Genomic DNA, 22,604 nt, shown 5'->3' on the forward strand with positions numbered 1-22,604 from the left:
ATGTCATCAATAAACACCACTATAGATTTGTCTAGCTCAGGCATGAATACTGAATTCATCAGATACATGAAATGAGCTAGAGCATTTGTCAAACCAAAAGACATTACCAAGTATTCATATAATCCATATCTTGTGGTAAATGCCGTTTTGGGAATATCTTTAGGCTTAATCTTGATTTGGTGATAGCCTGACCTTAAATCAATCTTGGAGAAAACTTTGGCTCCAGCCAGTTGATCAAAAAGCAAGTCTATCCGAAGGTAAGGGATACTTATTCTTAATGGTCACTTCATTCAACAGACAATAGTCAACACATAACCTCAGTGTCTCATCTTTCTTTTTCACAAAAATTGCTAGACATCCCCAAGGTGATGAACTAGGTTGAATAAATCCTTTCCCAATCAACTCTTGCAACTAAGTCTTCAACTCAGCTATATCCTTGGGAGGCATCCTATAAGCTCTCCGAGAGATCGGAGCTATTCTAGGCTTTAACTCTATGTTAAACTAAACATCCCTATCTGGTGGTAGACCGGGTAAATCCTCAGGAAAAACATCAGGGAATTCACAAACTACCAGGATATCTCTAATCTCCTTACAAAAGTTGCACAAACTCTTTCCACTGATCTCCTTAAGGTAGGAAGTTGGATAAGAAGCTGAGAATTACTATCAGACAAACTCACCCTTAATGTCCTATTCAAAGCATCTATAACAGCCTTATGCTGATACATCCAATTCATTCCCAAGATCACATCTATATCTTGATCCTTGAGAATAATCATGGTAGTGGGAAAAATATGCCCACCCTGGTTTATGGGTACCTGATATACCATTTCCTTAGTACACAGATGTCCCCTAGGTGACTATATAAAGAAATTTTCCTTTGTTTCCCCAATTGGAATTTCATGCTTTACGATAAAGGTTCTATTGATGAATGAATGAGATGCACCAGAATCAAAAAGCACAATAGTAGGGTGATTGGCGATAGGGAACATACCCATCATCACTGGCTCTCCTTCTAGAATTTCCCCAGCTTGAATGTAAAACACCCGTCCTATCTTCCTTTCATCCTTGCCCTTCGGAGCACCTCTGATTGTTGTTCTTGTTCTGTGCTTGACCCTGTTGTTGATTGATAGGGGCTTTCTAAGAATTGGAATTATACTGTTTGGGATACGGACATTCCCTGGAGAAATGACCGGACCTTCCACAATTGTAACATGGATAATTGTAACCCTAAGACGCTGGAGCATTGACACCAGGAGCATTGGTCTGTTGTGGATTCTGATAAGTTGTAGTAAGGATGGACATTTGATTATTGCCTGGCTTAGAACTACGGCTGGATGATAAGGAGGACGATAATGGTTGACTGGGTGATAGATTATCTTTTGCCTCTTTTGATTTCCACCAAAGGATCCAGACTGCCCACTCTTTTTCTTCTTGATCTCCTTATGTTGCCGATACTTTTCCTCAGAAGCAATTGCAATATTTACTGCCTCATGATAAGTAACATTGGTATAGGTAGTCATCATTGTTTGTAGCTTGGTATTCAGACCTCGCATAAACCATTTTTTTTCTTAGCATCTGTGTTGACATGTTCAAATGCATACTATGATAGGTGATTAAATCTACCCACATACTGCATAACCATTTGGTCCCCTTGCTTCAAAGCAAGGAACTCATCCAACTTCATGGCCATCACTCCTAGAATATAATGGGCTCTGAAGGTAGTATGGAACTTAGCCCAAGTTATTGGAATACCAGCTGGTTGCATAGCCATTAGATTTGCCCACCAAGCACCTGCTGCACCTCTAAGTTGCTGGGCAGTAAACATAGGTTTCTGCATCTCTGTGCATGGAATAAGATCAAATTTTTGCTCCGTAGTCTGAAGCCAATCATCAGCCTCCAAGGGTTCATCGGCCTTGGTGAACACTGGTGGTCTTGTATCTGTGAAATCAACATGTGTAGCTTCATGCCGATTATGATTGCGGCCATGGTTTCCCCTGTACCATATTCTGATTACTCTGAGCTATCTCACGAAGCAATCGAGCATTTTCAATAGTCACATTAACAAGGGCGACGATAGCATCAGCCAGATTTGGAGGAACTGGTGGCGGATTAGGAATACCATCTTCATCTTGTGAAGTACCAGGAATATGCGAACCCTCGCTTACGACGCATCTGTTCATACAAACCAAACTTAACTCACAAGCCTTTATTAAAAGATAAAAGACCTTACTACAACGCATTACACTGGTTTCACTTATTTAAATACAAGTCCACCCCTACATAAGACTACTAAACTTAACTAGATCTCACTATTTACAATTCTACTCTTCTCAACCACATCAAACTTTGTGATTGGTATCCATTCTGGAAACATTTCCGCCTTCATTATCACTTTCATCTACCATTACTAATTCTTCCAGATCTTCTTCTTCTTCCTCTTCAAGTTCATCATTATCAGCAATGATGACACCAGGGTCCATTTCATCGGCTTGAGGTTCATGATTTGGATCCAGGAGATTGCTCAGCCTATGGACTTCTTCATGCAAGGTAGTATTATGTTCTTCTAAATCTTCTACATAAAATTCTAGCTCATGAGTTCTAGCTCTAGCTACATCTTCTCTATGCCAAGCTTCATTCCTTCCTTCCACCATACGAACTAACATACGTTCGCAGTTCCTATGAGCAGTGGTAAGACATCCCAATCTATCCCATAACTCGCCCACATGGATGGCATCCACAGCCCTATCTCTAGTAGCCTAAGCTAACTCTGCTATAAGCCTCTGTATCTCTGCCTAGGGATTCAGGCCTAGAGCTGCTACTACTAGCACCGTCATTCCTAGGAGCAAGTTGGTGACAAGGAACTCCTTTAGGTCCAACAGACTTACAGGGTGTTATCTTGGTACGAGCCATACTATAGGAAGCAATATTAATCCAAGTAAGACAATTGGATCCAAGTCTAAAGAATAGCCAGGATGGATTACACAACTCAACCTAGACTCACTACCTAACCCAGACTCAGAGGGAAAGTAAGTAACGAATGGATTAATCATGATGCATGAATCGTTCTTATGAACAAAAACATCAAAGCTTATAAGGTACATAAATAATAGTTGTTTTTATATAGGGCATAATAAGATTACTACTCCACCACATCAAAGCCTTTTTAATCAATTAAGGAATGGTGAGAATGAAATAAGATAAGCCAGAAGCAATTTGGACCAAATTAACAAGTTATATCTATTTGTCCCAAATCATTTTGAAGTTTTTGTAAAACAATACAACAAAAACTTTGTAACAATTGCTTTGATACCATTCTGTGGTAGAACCTCCTAAATTATAGGACCCACATGACTTGTCACTGTCCAATGACCTCTAACGACCATGCATATGTTCCTAGTAACTTAAGAAGACTATCGGGTGTCCTCGGGGAACCCCGAATCATCCATGATTTCTGAGCAGGATCCCATTACAGAGTCATTACAGTATTACAACATTTATTCAAATATCTACATCGGAGTAAATTAGCGGAAGTCTTATGATAACTTAGTTTACAAACCAGTTGTTTCAAACCTTACAAACTAAGTTTGATAATTAATATGAACCATAATAGTAGTGGAGTGGCATTATACATAATACAACATACAATATAAGTATCCTGCCCAAGGATCACACATTCACTTATCATAATCAACCTGAACAACAGTCATGCAGCATGGTCCACAACAGACCTGCTCATGAGGCTCACCTGCAACAAGGGTCAACGAACCCTGAGTACAAAAGTACTCAACAAGACTTAACCAAAATAAAACTAAAAAGACTCAGGAATGCAGGCTCGGGGATTCAAGGTATGGCTTTAGCAATAATCAAAGTTCTTTTTGCATAAAAGCTCTGTAACAAAATCCTTTACTTTAACATATAAAACTTTATAAGAACCACATATGAATCTGCCATGATCCATAATGAGATCATGAACTTCATATCAAACTCTTTCTCAAACCTTACTCGAGTTCCAGTTGTTAAACTACGATGATGAACAGAGAGTTGAGTCTCCATAACCGAGGAGCCAACGACGATTTGAACCGATTAAACACCCAGCTAGGGGATTCTAGACCACATGACATATGTAGGTCCCCGACTTACATATATCAACCTACTCTCGGATCCTCTAAAACAAGAATGGGTCCGCACCATCCGAGAATATAGTACTCCACCAATCCAGCCCAATGCCACGTGGGTACATGCTATTCCCGCCATCTCTCCACTCCCAGTGCGTGAGTAGCCATTCTTGTAATAGAATTGCCAAGTGAAGGCTTACCGGAGTATGTGGTTAGTATTACAAAGTCTCATCTCACATAGTTCAACAACGGACAGGACCTTAATCGACACAGGCGGAAAGAACCCGCTCACAAGACCTCCACGTCTTGTGGCTCTCACACACCGAGTCCGCCCGGTCTAAATTTATTATTCCACAAGCTCATATCACATGATAACATAAGTAACCAAATGTAACCAAAGATTCATTTAAAACTCACAGGTGACAAGTAATCACTCGACTTTTATCTGTCGAAGCATGACTAAGCATAACTAGGCATTTACAAAGTAAAACTGGTAACAAGGTAGATATGGAAAAACAAGGTTGGTAATGCACCAATTAGGTTCCCACTGGACCCCTAATCACTTAATGCAGTATATTAGAAGCAAAAGCGGTAAAAACTTGTAAAACACTAAGGTAGGTTTAAATGCATCCGGGGCTTGCCTTGGTTCACAGGAAAAGTCAGGTTCCTGCGACTGTTCCACAATTATCATATCCGACCTCAACAGAGGGATTAGCTTCCTCCACAACTTGATTAACAACCATGTGTTCACCTTCGTTCACCACACATAATAACAATGCCATGTTTAACATGATACGGGATACGAAACAAGATGCTTGATGATGGATGCAAAATTAACAACTCGAATACAACTTTCCTTCGCGGTACAGTTGCAAGTCAAACTAACTAAACCTTTTTCGTAACACATACTTCAATTGCCAAGGATCATTACCAACTAATGACCCAAGGTCATCACTCAATAAAAAATTTAAGAAAAACCTAAATCATTAAAGGTTACTATTTGCTTTTATGAATTAATTATTTAATTCAAATTATGAAATAAATCAACTTATTCCAATTAAGCTCAACATTTTTGTAAATGTTCATCACATGATAACTAAGTGGCAAAAAAAATTCATATTTTTTGGATAATTAATTAAGCCTAGAAAAATCATGGAAACTCATTTATTAATTAATTGAGCAATTTTCATCACATTCAAAAAGTACTGAAAATCAATATTTCATATTTTTCCTAAATAGTACTCATCACAGAGAGGTCACACAAAAAATTTCATAATTTTTGGAGCTCTAAATAAATCTACATAAAAATAACAAAAACTATCACTATTCATCCATTTCTGAAAAAGGAAAAATTCATCTTCAAACCGCTGAGTCACTAACACCCGACCCCACATGTCATCTTCAACCTTCGGCGCTGACAACGGCAATGAGGCGCTGACCAGTGATAACTCGCCGCCGTTGAGGTCTCCAGCCAAGGCGAAGGTACCAACACACTCCCCACACCACCCCTGCATTGATTGAAGGCACTAGCTTAAGCAATTACAGCAAGGATCGAGCTTGACGCCAGTCCATGGTGGACACGATGGTGCGGCTGTGCTATGCCAATGATGAGAGACGGTAGCAGTTAAACTAAGCGCTTGGTAAGGATTAGTAGCTCACCCCAAACGTGATGGAGCAAAGAGCGAGGTCGAAGGATCAACGGAGATGCTTGTCGACGGTCACAGCGATCACGGCGGAGCAAGCGACAGGTGACTGGCGATTTTTTGGTGACTGCGGTGGACAAAAGGAGCAATCAATTGGTCACAGAGCATCACAAGAACAAGGTGAAGCTAGAGGTACACTGAGCAAGAGCAACGGCTCACCAGAGAGCGCAGGCTACAATGGCGCAAGCACGACGTTGAGGTTGCCGGCCACGAGGAAGAAAGACGGCGAGCGACAATTTCCGGCGAAAATCAAGTGACCACAGTCGGTTGGCTAGGTGCGCAAGGAATTAACGAAGCTATTGAGTGCTTTGCTATGATGGCACAGACGCTAAATCGACAGCGAGGGCTCAACGGAGCAGCGACGGTGGTGACTGGAAAGCAGAGGAGGAGAAAAGAACGACGGCAACTGCGTCTTGACCTTTAAAGGACGGCCAGGAAGCAAGAGGAAGCCACGACGACGCCTTCCCCACACTAGTGTGAAGCTGAGGACGGCCACGCGCGCTGCCTGGAACCGAGAAGAAGGTCGCTGGCGGTGTAGCTTAAGCGGCGAGCACGGTTCACCATATTTACAAAATTGCCATCCAATTTGAAACTCAATTTACTCCCAAATTTATGTAACAACTCAAAAATCTCCAAAAATAAAAGTTGTTCAAAATTCAAAGTTCTACAACTTTGCTTTTATAACCATCCCCTAATTCAGTCTACATTTTGAAATGAAATTTTGAATTCAAATAGGGGACATTTAAAGAATTTTGCCTTTTCAAATTACTTCAAATTTTTCATAACAACTTTGAAAACTCCAAAAACAAACTTTGTATAACTTGACAAGCTCTACACTTTTGCTTTTAGACTCAACCCCAAAATATGCTTAGATTTTGAAATGAGTTTTTAGGGTAGGATTTAAATACTGAAAATCAGGGTTTTCTTAAAAATTCAAATCCAAACAAAATTTTGAACTTGATTCAAACAATACAATTCAACAGATACCACATAAAGGTAAACTTGTTTTAGTGTATGCATATCAAAGTTTTCACTAAAGGCCAAATGCTTTGCAGTGCATATGATGACATGGCAGGTTTTAGTATTTTAACACCCGAGGTGTTACATGAGCTTAGCCAAAGTCCTCCCACTCATCTTCATCATTGATTCATCATCATTGTGAGATTGAGAGAGAATCCAAGTGCATTGCTTGAGTGATTGCATCTAGAGGCACTTGGTATTTGTGTTTCGCTGTGGGATTCGCTTGTTGCTCTTGGTGGTTGCCACCACCTAGACGGCTTGGTGCAGCGATGAAGGATTGGCACTAGTTGGTGATTGTTTGTGGCCATCTCCGATGATTGTGAGGGGATTTGTACCTTCCCCAACATAGCGTCGAAAGGTAACTCTAGTGGATTGCTCGTGTCATTGAGTTAGCTCACTTGTGGGTAGGTTCTTGCGGTGTCCAATCATGTGGATGTGGTTTGTGCAACACCACTTAGCCGCTGAACCATCAAGTGTTGGTCGACACAACAGGGACATAGCATGTTGGCAAGCACATGAACCTCAGGAGAAAATCAGTTGTCTCTTGCTGTTTGGCATTCTCTCGGTGATTGATTTCATCTTCATCTTGTGATTGGTTCATCCCCCTACACGGCAGTATAATCACCCTACTCACTCTTTTATATTCTTGCAAACTAGTTGTGGTAAGCTCTTTAGTGTAATTGGAATTGAGAGCTTGATTTGTTATTTAAGTTCATCTAGTGGAGCTCTTTAGTGTAGCAAGTTTGAGAGCTCTTAGTGAGTAGTATCATAGCAAGTTGTGTGTCTAGTAATCATTGCAACTAGAATTGTTGGATAGGTGGCTTGCAACTCTTGTAGAGCTAGAGCAAGTTTGCATTACGCTATTTGTCTTACTAATCAAATTGCTCTAGTTGATTTGTAGAATTTTTAATAGGCTATTCACCCCCTCTAGCCATATTAGGACCTTTCATAAAGTTGTCTAAAAATTCCAACTCCATTTCTATCTAAGTAATTTTTTATGGTAAATTCAAATACTTCATGTATTACATTGCTCTTTGATATTCTATACACAAGAGACATTTCTTCAAGAATATACATTAATAAAATCTTATTTACCATCATGTCTTCTAGACATTTAATACAAAGGTTCAAGCTATTTGTTTATAAAGCAGCATTATACCTCAATCTATAGTCATCATAATTTGGGATTTTTCTCATGCATTGAGTCCCACAATGCATTTGTTATTTATCTCAGCCATATACTCATTCTAGAGAGTAATCAGGAAATCCTGAGTTCACTACACTTCAATGGTAGCAAAATATCCTACATGGATTTAGTAATGACCATAACAAATGATTCTATTATTCAGAATAATTCCAAGATATTTCTTCTTCTTTTAAGACATGCATATCAACATAAATTGGACCATGTGCATATAAGTTTACCACATGTAAACAAGTATCAAGGTGCAAAAAGGTAGTGGACTGTAACACCCTCAGAGTTACATAGTAAATCACTTGCTAAAACATGTCATGAGCATCATGCTTAAGTGATATTGCATGTGGTGTGATGGATAGGTAAAGCATTGTAATTTAAACGAGTCATAAAAATGTAAAATGAAAAGTTAATTCACAATTTATAAAGTTAGCAAGTAGAGATGTTAATTAATTTTTATTGAACAAAAACACTATAAAACATATATGTGACACCTTAATAAAGTTTGAAGTACACATTTTATAGAAGATAGTGCAACTTTTGTTGTAACAAGATAACAACGCTAGCTAACATTTCTAATAGCTTGGAAATCAAATTTGAAGCAAATCCAACTCAAGACTAAGTCAATTTCTTGTCTGAAAACATATTGACAAAGCTATGTTTGGTAATTTATTCTGTAAAAATTGAGTTTAGAAGTGGTGTTGTTCTTTAGCTCTTGTTGATAGCCTAAGGTGTCCTCTTTAGAGTAGTGAAGGTGGTTTGGGGATTGGATCAACTGTGTAGTTGTTTCAAACGCTTTAAAATCCGTGCATAGTGTGTTATCGGGCTGTTTTTTCCCGGTTGGACGCAATCACCATGCCGAGCGGCCTCGATGTCGTGGTGCTCGGTGCGCATAAGCACGCGTGTTCTTCGATTCTGGAAGAGGAATTCTTCAGATTGTCAATCAGTTGCGCTAGCTCCATGGCTTCTTGTTTATTGGAATACTTCTTGGCCATCAAAGCTTCACGTTTAGACAGATTCCTCTGAGCTTTTCTCACCTTCATGGCTTGATCTTCGATGATGGATATAGGAGTCAGAATTTCGATGAGATCTAGGGACAAATTATCCCTGATAGCTAAGAAGATTCTTCGCATTGAATCTACATCTTGGACCAAATCGGCTATATCTTTCTCGAGCATTGGCAATATGTCCCTTAGCTGATTTTTAGTCTCTTATGATAAAGTCTCTTGGTGAGAGGTGGCAGATGAACTAATCTCGCCTTCATCTATGTACTCTTCAAAATTAAAGGAGTAGCTTAGAGCTAGAGAAGTAAGTGCCTACATATGAGCAAAGGAAATCTTGTTAAAAGGATCAAATCAGTTGATGATGAGATAAATGGTAAAGTAGATACATTACCTTTTCTAGGGTAGCTTCTATCTAAGGAGAAGGAACAACTGATGATGGACCAATGTATCTAGTTGAATCGGCTCTGAACTTTCAACATTGGTATCTATAAACATCAAGGGAGATTTTTTAATTCATGATTGTTGCAGAAGGATAAAATAGATATATGATTTTTCTTACCATCAATTATTTGCTGGACTAGGGAATTGACAATCTGAGTGTCAACATCAATCAGGTCGCCCTCTGCTGATGCACTTGTTCATATTCTATTCTTGCGTGGATATTTTCTCAGGGATTGAAGTGGAAGGGTTCTCATCTTCTACTGTCTTGGAAGCATCAGTTGTTCCAACCAGAATCGGCTCCTTTTAAGGATCGGCCGATGAAGGTTTGGTTGGTGCTGATTTAAATGCCTAGGACAATAGTTCAACACCGAGAGCAGATTGGGACGCAATAGTTGATAACTATGAGAAAAGAATCAGAATTAGAAGTTGAATATCATTTTGGAAGAGGATGAATTGTTTTACCCACTGTTTGCCTAAACGGTCGTTTAGCCCAGTTTAAAACACCGTGTAAACGCTACACGGTGGTGCGTCATTTCCGTTTAATCACCCGTTTACCCCGTTTAATTGGTCGTTTAGCCCGTTTAATGGGACGTTTTGCCCGAATAATGGCTAAACGGTAGGTGACCGACTGTTTACCGTTTAGCATTTAGGAAAACACTGGTTTACCTGAGCAGTTGATGGTTTTGTTCTACTGAAGTCTTTTCTCAGTAGTGGTTTTTTAGGTTACCCCTTGGGCTGCCTTGCGTTTTGAAGATTGATATGTTACGATTGTAGGAGCAGCTAGGCTTTTCATTAGCTTCTTTAGTGTAAGTGTAGTTGATCCCAGTCTTGAGGCTAGACATAGCGGATAGTACTCTATGATATGCCCTTTTCTATCCACAATTGGGGGATTGAATTTAGCATCCTACAAGGGAGTTCTGTTAGATAAGTTGACAGAAAAACTTTAGTAGATGATCTTTATGAAAAGGAAAGAGTTAGCTAGTTACCTCACTATTGGAAGCAAAATCTTCATTTAGAGCTATGCAGCTAGGATGAACTAGCCTGCAGAAGAGGTGGAAATACCACTCTTGCCACCAGGAGTCAAACAGGTTGGAAGAGAAGGTGACTCTTGTCCAGTCATGCAAGCAAAAGGAGGGAAGATCCAATCCTAGTTCTCTAGAATCTTCCATTACTTCACTGATACCTTCTCTTGGCTTTAGTGTATTCTTGAAGAAGAGTTAAGGAGGCAGGTGACCAAGGCCGAATTGATGGGCCATGAAGCAAGGATTGTAGAATTCCTAAGTTGGAAGATTTTCTGGGAGAAAAGAATCAGTAGCCATTTTGCCACGGCCATGGTGAAATTCAGCTGGTAGTACACAAGGTTTGATGATGCAACTAAAGATTGCTGCAGCTATTTCATCTGAACAGCCTAATTCAAACCAAAATTTGACTGGCAGAACCAGTAAATTATCTTCATCTTCATCATAAGGAAGCCAAGTCAAGATGTTTGCATCAAATCCTTTGTAGAATGTCTTAAAAAGATGGCCTACATCAACAGCGATTGTTATGGCTGATGCAGTTTCACCATAGTTCATGCACTATCGAACTCTTCCTTCCTTCCTTCCCTTTGTAATCTTTAGCAAAGTTGGAAGAAGGAAAGCTTAGATTTCTAAGATCGGGTCTTACAATCCTGTGCATATACAGGTTCAGCCATAATCGTATCAACCACCAAGGGCCACTAATAGTATGCACTGGTTCATTCTTCAGCAACTGGACAACTACCTGGTGCATAAGATGATAAGCAGATCCTAGTAGGTATTTTCCAAGGGGGATTTCATTGCCAGTTGCTAGATGCTCTGCCAAGTATTTATAATTAAAAGTTGGACCACAAGATGACCCACAGAAGATGAATCTTTCTAACCACATGTTCAGAAAAGCCACATGTTCTCTTTCGCTAACTAGTCGATTCATTCCCAATGTGGTTCTAGATATAACTTGCTCATCCTATGTAGTCTGATATTTTGGCTAGTTTCTTTGACCCAGCACCTAAGAATTTGTACAGCTGCATTGGTCCTATTATTCTAAGGCCAATCAACATATAAACATCGGCCAAAGTAACAGTCATCGTGCCATGACCAAAGACGAAGGCATTCAAGGTGTTTGACCAAAAGTAAGAAGCTGACAATTAGGAGTGAATCAATTTCTTTCCATTCCGGACAGAGAAAGTGTCAGGCATTGGCTTAAACCATACACTTCCCAGTCTCTGCCCTTTTTGTCTGACACTCTGTGAAACCAATCTTTCCATCCCTTAGGTATTTTGGGCTAGTTTCTAAAGGGGGTTTTGGTGCTCCAAGAGGACAAATCTACTATAGATTATTTGAAGGGGACTCAGGTTGGTTTCTTGACTGATAAAATTAGATGGATTAGGGTCACCCATAGACCCTAAGATAATAGACATTGGGAGCAATAGCCGATGAAATCAAGATATCGTTCCTCATCTTCTAGAAACCAGATAAAATAGATTTGAGAAGAAAGGAAACGCATGGTAACAGCTGATACTTGGAAGACGGGAAACTTGAAAGCATACATCAGGGACGTGGTTGCTGGTCGCCATTGTAGCTAGGATGGATCCAAATCTGAGGGAGGTTACTTGAATAACAGCTGGACAGAACAAAGGATTTGCTAGGGTTAAGGCCTTGGCGATGGCGGCTTTGGTTGTTGAGGCTTGCTTGAGAAAGAAGAGGAAAGCAAATGGGCCAAGTAAGTTGGAAAAGATACTGTTGAGGTATTATACAAAATTCAGATCGAGAAATCAGGAGTCACGCGTATATTTAGGAATGAACGGTTGTGACACGGTGAACAGGTAAATAGAAATTTTGGAATAAAATCATTTTTGTCCCCAAATTAGGGGGCATGTGTTTACACTAAAATTTGGGAAGAGAAGAACGTGGGAACTCGAAACTTCCAAGATTGTATTATCAAGGGATCGATCAGATGTGAATCGATATCAACAGATTTTGATGTGGTATCGGAAATCAAGCTATTTTATAGACGTCAGCAGATAACATCAACGGATTACATACAGATGGCGTCGGGAGAGGAAGATATGTCGGACTCTATGAAAAGTAAAGGATTAGGGTCTAAGTTATCTTAAATTAGGAATGTTTTCTTTTATTTTAAAGATCGTAATAAGTCGTATTTGAGTAGGATTCATGTTTAAGTTTCGGGTATAAATATTGGACCCCGGCTATTGTAAGAGACATCCAATCAATCAGTACCAATTACTTTTTTCAGCTTCACGCCAACCCTTAGGAGTAGGAGCACTGTAGATTTCGGTGAGTTCTTCAACAAGCAGGGCTAGCATCGATCCGGTCGACCTTCGGCTTGTCTATAAGTACCGTCATGGCATTATACTTTTAGTTCGTAAGGCTGCATCGGTCCGGCCGACCTCTTACGAGCTCTAGTATAAGTTAGTTATCGATCCTTATTTAGTTCAAGTACGGCTGCATCGGTTAAGTTCGACCTCCACTGCTCGAGTTAGATTAAGGTCAAGTTATCGGTTCTACCTAAGGTGGCATCCTTCAGGTAGATTCATTAAGTTACCGATTTTACTGATGTTCTTGTTGTCATTAGTTTCAGTAATATCAACCTGCCCGATCGAGATCGATCTAGATTAGCCTCACATCCTTTTAGTCCATCGTTTATTTTATCACATTGCGATGGTTCTTACTTTAAACGACGGATTATGTTTTATCGATCGTTGTACTTCGATCTTGATTGTGCATAGTACGCTGGCTAAGGCATGTCTGATCTTGAGAAGGTTTACTAGCTAGTTGAATCTAATCTATAGCTCGCTAATATGGCTGTAACGATCCGGTCGATCTCCACTGTTAGCACTTTAAATCAGAGTATGCTAGTTGATAGATTTGCTTTTGACCAGATGTGACCTTGACTTGTTTGCTATGCTTGCATCGTCTAAACAGCTGATCGCCCATACTTTAACGCTTATAGTGTGTCTTTATGATTCTGTTAAATGTGAATAGATATGTTTATTTTAAAGGTTTGATCTGTTATCTTTATCATGGCTGCTATCGATCCGATCGAACCCCATTGTTAAGGATAGCAGGTTAGATCTGATGAGTTTATAGATCTGTCCATATTAAACAGTCGATTGTTCACATGCTATAAACCCTTTTCTATCCGAATCGGCTATTTTGGCCGATTCGCCTGTACTTTTCACAGATATGTCACGCTTTTATAAACCTGTTAAGTATGGTCGGTTCTATAGATTTTCTGGTTCTAGACTATCATCATCATAGCTGCATCGATCCAGTCGAACCTCACTGTTGACGGTAATAAATTAGATCTAGACAGTTTGTAAATCTGTCTATATCGAACAATCGATTATTTGCGTGGCATATCCCTTTTCACCGGATTTATTGGCTCTACACCACGTATTGATCAAATCCAATTTAGCTAGTGATGCATCTTTGACGCATACATGTTAATAGGTTAAGAGAAAGGATCATTAAAACTGGGTGCATTGTATTCGTTACTATAAAATCAATCATGACCCGCGAGCGTTACAGTCCTTAACAGTCGATTTCTTCTCGTATCGGCTATTTAGTCGATTTTTCCCGTTTAGCCGCTCCCGAAGCAGGCACACTTGGGCAAAACCAGCATGTTCCACCCTAAATTACTGATAAACTTTCTCTCTTTGTCAATTGCAGCTCAAGTTGACCGGCACGTCCTTGGGAATTCGTAGAGTCGACTGGTCCTGTGTCGAAGTCCTTGGGAATTCAGTAGGGTCGACTGGTCCTGCGTTGAAGCCAGACAGATCTCCAGATCGTTTCGGCTTGCTGCATGTCCACCCGGCGTGGCTACCACGTTTTCGCGCCAACGGTACGCTAATGCTGCCCCTCCTGTTGATCTCTCACTGAGCGTGCTGTTCCCTTACGATTTATGGAATGGCAGGATTGATACATTTGGTCACTTGATAGAAGATTCGGGCCACCGCGGTGAGTTCTTCCTCTTCTAGTGTTCTACAGCTTTTCTTCCGTCTCAGGAGGGAACAACCTGCTCAGTTAGCTATTTTTGCCTGGGAATCGGCACAAAAGTTTGAGCAGGCTTGCAATTTCCTGAATGTCTGAATGGAGGAGAAACAACGGATAGAAAATGCGCTTCTAAACACTTGATGCCTTCTTGTAAGCATTTGATTGCCTAATGCACTTGCTACTGTTAGATAGCACCAATCAGTATCCGGATGGCAGGATTGTAAATGTTATTTGCACTAATTGCCATGTATTGACGCTTGAAAAAAATCATGCAGAACCAAAGTCTGAACGTTACTGAATGTTTTGTTCGTCTTTTATGTTTCATAGGAAAACTGTTTTACCATTGAGGACTTCATTTGTTGTGGTTTCATATGCATATACGCTTTGTTTGTACATTTCTCTGCCATAAATAATTTCATGCCATATTACATGGTGCATGTTTCATGGAATGGATGCTTACAGGTTGCCAATGAATCTCTGGCTCACTGGCTGCTAATTGACGAGGAATACTGCCAAAAGGTCGTGAAGATGTCTTTATAAGTGTAATTAAATTGTTAAATTTTGTTCTGGATTAGCAAATGTACATGTGTAATGCAGGACTAAACTAGAAAAGAAGCGACTATTTTTTTCCCCAGGTTATTAGTGAAGCTATGTGATGCTTAGGTTTCTCTTTAACAAAAGTCCGCACTGAAGATGCCATGACAGATGATGGCTCCATTGTTTCAGTTTTTGTGATATTAAAATAGATATTCCCATTACCATTTTTGTGATACTAACACCGCGTTCGGCTGGCTGGCCAGCTGCGGCTGGGCTGCCAGCGCTCTCATAATGGCACTGTTCACGCGAACAGTGTTCCCAGATAGAACCGTATTTTTCCCTCACAACAATCAGCCGGAACAGTATTTTGGTTTATTTTTTAGTCCTGCGAACTAAAATAGTTGATTCACATAACCTTATTATATCATATAAATGTTCATTGAGGGCAAATAGAACTAACCATTTTTGGTCATCCGAAGACTTCAGTGTCTCCCTGTGTTTGATTAATTGCTAACCAGCTAAGGTCTATTCATTTTTCAAGTTGGGGCATCTTTCTTTCATTTTCAAACAATGGTACAGTTTGATTAATTGGTTATCTTGTCATTTATTTTTAATTAACTACTTACTCAACAAGTTTTATTCCATTCAAAAATCTTAATACAAGAGATTCTGTGTAAAATGATGCGGAATCAAGGATGGTTGTAAGTATAGTTTTCACTACGTTACAGAGTTGAAGACCTCTTTGTTTACCATGACTTTAGCGGAACCATTTTTTAGTTTATTTTACCAAGACTGCTCAAAACACTAACTACCCATGGATCACTATAGGCAAGGTAAGGTATGTTTTTCTCAGTGATCAATCACTGATTTCAGATAGCTACAAGTGTCATTGGTTGATTTCACACCTGCCATGTTTCCTACTGAGCACTGTGAAAATGTATGCGCAATTTGTAGTTCATCTAGTTACTTGTAGTAAATGGCATTTCTATTTTCCTTCATGACAGTGAACAGTCACCAAGCTGCTCCTTATAGTACAGTTCGAAATGGAACAAGGCTTCGTTTAGACTGAGGAATCGGAATCAGTAGTTGGTACTGTAGCACTTTCGTTTGTATTTGACAATTATTGTTCAATCATGGCCTAATTAGGCTCAAAAGATTCGTCTCGTAATTTACAATCAAACTATGTAATTAGTTATTTTTTTATCTACATTTAATACTCCATACATATGTTCAAAGATTTGATGTGACGGAGAGAGCGAAAAAACTTACAATCATAAACTGCTGACAGCCTAAGTTCTGACATGCCTGCCTCCTTACCTACCTGCTCGATTACAGCCTATAAAATTCTGCAACCTGCAAGGCCCTGACTGAATCTATACAGTTCCCCTTCTTCGGTGCACGTACCCTACACATATACAACAGCACGGCGCATGTGTCTGTGTGCACGCACACGCATGGGCATCCACCTACAGTGCCGCGCCGGTGGCGGCGCCCTCGGCCTCCGGCGCCTTCCTCCCCTTGGCGGCGTCGACGAACCCGACGTACAGGTCCGAGTGCCCCGTGTTGCACCGCGGCAGCGCCGGCCTTGCGCCGCCGTCGGCCATGGCCCTGACGAAGGACACGAACTGCCGCCAGTTGTCGCCGTCGAAGAGCGTCTTGTTCATGCGCAGGTACGTGAACGCGGCCAGGCCCGCACCGCGCGCCGTCGACGTCACCTGAGAGAACGCTGCCTCGTCGTACCGCTCCAGCGCGTTCTCGCCGGCGAGCTCCACCCCGGCTTTGCTGGCCGCGGCCTTGACCTGCTGCACCAGCAGCTCGGGGGAGCAGCTGGCGTGCTGTGGCTGCTGCTCGTCCTTCATCTCCATGCATGTGAAGTTGAGCACGGCGCCGCGCTTGGTCAGAATGCGCGCGATCGGCGCGTACCCGTCGCGGTCCCGCGTGTTATAGTACCCGGCCGTGAGCTCCGCGGCGTGGGACCGGGTCCGGTAGTGCCAGTGGATGCCAGCGACCTTGGCGGAGAGCGTTGCGCCCGTGCTGCCAAACATGGCCTCGGCCGCGGCCAGGACGCGGTCACCGTGCTCCAGGAGCATGCCCGAGTACCACTCCAGGAAGAAATGCCCGTACTCGGTGCTCCACGTGCCGTCGCGCCGGAAGAAGCCTGTGTCGTCGGGCATCTGCTTGTACTCCCCGGCGTCGTGCGGTCCGCCCCTCCCCCACTCCTCGTGGCCCGCCGCCACGGCTGCGGCTTCCAGCGATGCCTGCATGTACTGTACCAACGCAAACACGGAGAACAATTCAGCAAACGTTCACCAGCAACTCCGAATACCCCTCAAGCCTCAACAATTCATTATCAGATGTGCCTGTGTTGTTTCCTACCTTGTCATAGCATTGGAACTCGCCAATGCCCGGGAAACGCCATGTTCCGTTGGCCTCAGGGTATGAAGGATACCTCAGCTCTCCACAAGGACCCATGCCCACTTGGATCTCCTGCAACAGTTAAACACAAGTGGTTTAGCCTAAGATCACAACATGACATCCTTATGCTCAACTGCATTGTAATGTTAAGTGATCGTAATAACGGTGGCTGGTTAATTACCGCGATGACATTGCCGAGGTAGTCACGGAACCTCTCGCGGAAGCTGCGCATGTAGTCGGTGTAGACCTGGATGGGGGTCCGGCCCTTGAGCACCGGCAGTGAGTCGCAGCCGAGAGAGATGTACTCAGGGTTCCGGCGACCGGACCTGTCCGTGTACACGATGTCCGGGTTGCTGCGCATCTCCTCCAGCACCCATGGCGGCAACGGGATGCTGCAAACGTCAGAGCAACCAACATGAATCAATCAAGAGTTCCAACAACAGAGAAATCATTCACCCTTTTCATCCAAGTTTGTTAGGCATACTCTGTTTTTGTTTAATCACTTCTGTTGCAAAATTAATTATGCCAACTTAAATCGAGCACAAGTTGCTGCTGTTGGTTAGCAGTTTAGCCCTATAAACTTACTCATGCACAATTTTAGTATTTTTGGTTAGAGGTTTGCAAAATTATGACCACTTAAGGCCCGTTTAGTTCCGAAAATTTTTGGCTTTTGACTACTGTAGCACTTTCGTTTTTATTTGACAAAAATTGTCTAATTATGGACTATTTAGGCTTAAAAGATTCGTCTCACGATTTCTCGGCTAACTGTGTAATTAGTTTTTTTCGTCTACATTTAGTACTCCATGCATGTGCCGCAAAATTTGAATGTGACGAAGAATCTTAAATTTTTTTGTTTTTGGCTCGGAACTCAACGGAGCCTTAATCAGGCACAATTCCCCCCTTCAATTCCTGTGATAGGGACGTCTCTGTCTTTTCTCATCAAGCACAATGCCCCCTTCAATTCCTGTGATAGGGACGTCTCTGTGTCTGTTCTGTTGCTATTAGTAATATTATAGTGTTCTGATTGCTTGCCGACCGGGGCATACCAAGTTCCTTGCGTGCAAGGGACCAACAAATGAAAAGCGACAAACCACAGTAACCGTCAACCAAATCCAGTAACCCCCTGTTTGAGATTTATTATGCTTTTAGATTAGACACCTTTGAAGCTAAGGTAGTGTTGGGTTCCTGCGACTAAAATTTAGAAGGTATGTCAGGAGGACTGTTGTATGGGGTGTTCGGATATAAAAAAAATAAATTACATAATCCATCGGTACTCCACGAGACAAATTGTTTAAGTCTAATTAATCCGTCATTAGCACATGTTTATTATAGCAAAACATTGTCAAATCATTACCTAATTAGGCTTGAAAGATTCGTCTCATAAATTAGTCGTAAACTATGTAATTAGTCTATGTAATTAGTCTATATTTAATACTTCGTACCAAACAGTTCGATGTGACAGTGACCAAAATTGAGAAGGTCCAACCAAACACCCCCTAAGAACAGCAATTGGTTCCTCAAAACCTTCAACGTCGCAGTAGATTTCACACTATGAAATCTGAACTCTGAAGCATCAAGAGTTGAGCTCGCACCAAATCAACGTCGCAGCTTTATCAGCGTGATTGCTAGTTTGCTACAGCTACCAGGACCCAGGGCAGGGCAAGGCAAGGTGATTTATGGAATGGAGATGCTTACTTGCAGGTGTCGCCGACGTTGCCCCCGCACTGGTGGAAGGACATGACGGCCTGGAGTCGGAGTCCGGCGCGCTCCACCATGCGCACGAGCTCGGCGTAGGCCTCCCAGTCGTAGCGCCCCGGGCCGTCCCGCTCCACGACGCCCCACCACACGTCCACCATGACGCCCTCCACACCGGCGCCCCGCAGCGCCATCAGACTGGCCGCCACGGCGCGCTGCCGCGACAGCTGGCCGCCGGGCCCCACCGTGTCCAGCGGCAGCATCACGTACACCGGCACCCCGCCGCGCGGCAGCCCGTGCTGCTGGCCCGCGCCGCCGCCGCCGTGCAGCGCCTCCGCCGGCGCGCGATCCGTCGCCGCCGCCGGTGAGGGCGCCGCGGCCGCGGCCGCACTGAGCGCGCGCGGCCTGCGGCTGGGCGCGGCAGGGGGCACCGCGACGCAGCACGGCGGCGCCTCGTCGGCGGGCTTGTGGAGGAGCTTGGAGGTGGGGTCCACGGGCGACAGGAACGATGTCCAGGAACGCAGCGTGAGAGCCATGGCTTTTGCTTGCCTCTGGATCAGAGAGGATCTGAGCAGCCAATCAGCAAACAAGGCCGCCGCAACACGAACGCACACACAGAAGCTTGTGCTTGGCGAGAGACAGAGAGAGAGAGAGAGAGAGAGAGAGCAGGGGACGATCTGAATTGAACGAGATGATTTCAAACTCGCCTGCAGAAGAAGGCTGCGCAAATGAGAGGGGAATTGGGAGGAGAGTCTCGGCGTGCGCTGGGAGCTCTATTTATAGAGGAATTGGCGGTGGAGCCGGGGGCGACGGCGACTGAATTTTTTGGTTTTTAGCCTTTTTTTTTTAGTTTTTCATAAATATGTCTATGAAGATATGCTTTTAAAATCTGGACCCTTTAGATCGACGTCATCGTTGGTGGCACCGAGCTTACACGTCTCGGCGCCGTAGATTTTGGTGCCTAGGTCTTGGGCTCGATGCAGACGTGACAGTGACTTGCAGGCACCTTGACGCCGAGCTTGGCGCCAAAGATCCTGGCGCCGAGCCGGCCTTACAGGTGGGTACGTTTCCTTTCTATCTTCCTTCTCTTCCTTTCTCTCCCACTCTCTCTCTCGCCCGACACCTCCCGCCACTGGTGCCGCTCGGCCTCGTCGTACCCGACGACTGGTTCGGCGCCCCGTCCCGCGCAGGCCGGCACGGCCGGGCCGCTCCCCCATCCCCAGGCGCCGCACGCCAGTCGGCCGCCCCGGCTGCCTCGCCCCGCCCGCCTCGCCGCGGCCGCTGTGCCCCGACCACCCCGGCGTCCCTGCCGTGGCCGCCCTGCCCCGCCCGCGCCGGCCGTGCGCCCCACCCTGTCCCGTCCCGCACGCCAGCCGGCCACGCGCCGCCCCGCGCGTCTCGTCCCGCGCCATCCGCGGCCATGCCCCGTCTCACGCGCCGGCCAGCCGCGCCCTGGGCCACGCCTCGTCCCGCTCGCTGGCGAGCCGCGCCCCGCACCACGCGCCCGGGCCACCGAGCCCCCGCGTGCCGTGCTGCGCCACGCCGGCCGGGAGTGCCCCACTACGCCCATCCCCACCCCGCGCGCCAAGCCGCGAGGCGTTGTGCCCCGCCCACGACTGCTGCATCGCCCTACCCGTCGTTGAACCCGGACGGGAGCGATCGCGTCGGCCCCTGCTGCGCCACCCCCCCCCCCCTTGCTCGCTCCACAAGGGCAGCAAGGGCCATAGGCCGGTAAGGGGGTGCTGTTTGTTGGCCTCCTATGGCCGCCCGCCCCGCCCGCTTGGCCACTCTGGTTGTCGGTCGGGTGCATGTGTGGGCGCACGACAGCTTCCCCGCCAGCCGTCTCTGCTTCTTGTCGACCAGCTGCGCCTCCCCTGCACTCGAGGTACATTAGTTTTTAAATTTTGTTATTTAACTATGGTTATTAGTTGGTTAGTGTGGTAGTGATTTAGATAGGTAGAAAGCTATTTAGATTGATAGGTTGATTGATGGATACTTTACATAGTTAGATATATAGTTAGTTACATAGTTATAGTTAGTAAGATAGTTAGTTAAATAGTTATATACTTAGTTACATAGTTAGTTAGATAGCTACTTGACATAGTTAGTTAGTAGTACTTAGTAGTTAGTAGTGAATTGATAGTATCTATTTAGTTAGTTATTACATACTAGAGACCTTGTACTTAGTATGCTTCATTTATACTGGACTAAAGGAATTGTGTGTCCTTATGTGTATGAACTAGATGGACAACCTAGTGAGCATATATCATGGAGGCACCATTGAAAGAGATCTCTATGGATATGTTGAGTTTATTGAGATGCAAAGCGTGCCTATGTTATTCAATGAGAAGCCTTTATTTAGTGAGTTGGTTGCAAGGGCTCGGGAGGAGCTACATTGCCATGGAGCTGATGATGATGATGGCATCGCAGTGGAGGGTGTACTTCACCTAGGTTTCCCCTCTGAAAGGTCATTGTATGGTTTTAGTAATTGAGTGACAACCTAGGTGGACTAATTGTGTTTATGTGAGATACACAGGTAATTAGTCCACAAGTACATGCATGTGAGCAACATATGCCATGAAGGTGAAAATAGCTTGGAGATGTTGCAAAGCTCACACATGATGATGAAGGTTTATTCTATACACCTTAGCATCATTTAGTAGTAATTACTCTTCCACAATTTTAATCTATGCATATGTGCGAGCTTCAAATCAAACACTCTAGCACATATGTAGGGAGAGCTAATACTACCATCTCGGGTTTGTGGTACTTGTCCAAAATCATTTACTTATGGTAAAATTGCTTGGGCAAGCAACATGAATCCAAAAGAGCTTAATTTCCATATCTTTGTAGAGTTGTCATCAATTATCAAAAAGGGGGAGATTGAAAGGTCCTTATGTGATTTTGGTAATTGAGTGACAACCTAGGTGGACTAATTGTATTTATGTGAGATACATAGGTGATTAGTCCACAGGTACATGCGTGTGAGCAACCTATGCCATGAAGGTGAAAATGGCTTGGAGATGTTGCAAAGCTCACACATGTGATGATGAAGGAGCTCATTGCAAATGAGACATGGCATTGAGTCATGTGATCAAGGTAGAGAAGATCAAGACAAGACTTGGCTTGATGGACCGGTTGCAAGCGTGAAGGGCAAGTCGGAGGCTTTGGAGCGATGGACCGCGTGGCGGTGAAGCTTGAGCAAGACTTGGCGCCGATGGACGAAGGCAACGGTGAAAAGCAAGTGAAGTCAAGATCGATGAACCAATATGATCACGTGATGATATGAAGTGGATCATATCATTGTTGATCATGTTGGTGCATGTGTTGCATCAACATTGGAGGAGATGGAATGGAATGCGCAAGGCAAAGGTATAACCTAGGGTATTTTATTTCACCAGTCATAGGTGTGTAGAGAAGTTGATGAGCGGGTTTAGGATAGATGG

At 43.5% G+C, this 22,604-nt stretch overlaps 1 protein-coding gene across 1 annotated transcript; it reads right to left on the reverse strand.

The window, feature by feature from the left end:
• Window positions 1–16,317: 16,317 nt before the first annotated feature.
• On the reverse strand, window positions 16,318–19,831 carry LOC136539745 (beta-amylase 3, chloroplastic-like). Its single transcript, XM_066531720.1, has 4 exons — window positions 19,159–19,831; window positions 17,645–17,855; window positions 17,425–17,535; window positions 16,318–17,315 (listed from the first exon to the last, which is right to left on the reverse strand). Exons 1-4 carry the CDS (start codon window positions 19,692–19,694, stop codon window positions 16,515–16,517), a joined length of 1,659 nt encoding a protein of 552 aa, XP_066387817.1. The 5' UTR covers window positions 19,695–19,831; the 3' UTR covers window positions 16,318–16,514.
• Between the last annotated feature and the right edge of the window lie 2,773 nt (window positions 19,832–22,604).

The sequence above is a fragment of the Miscanthus floridulus genome, chromosome 1, assembly GCF_019320115.1.
Source record: "Miscanthus floridulus cultivar M001 chromosome 1, ASM1932011v1, whole genome shotgun sequence".
Lineage (NCBI taxonomy): Eukaryota > Viridiplantae > Streptophyta > Magnoliopsida > Poales > Poaceae > Miscanthus > Miscanthus floridulus.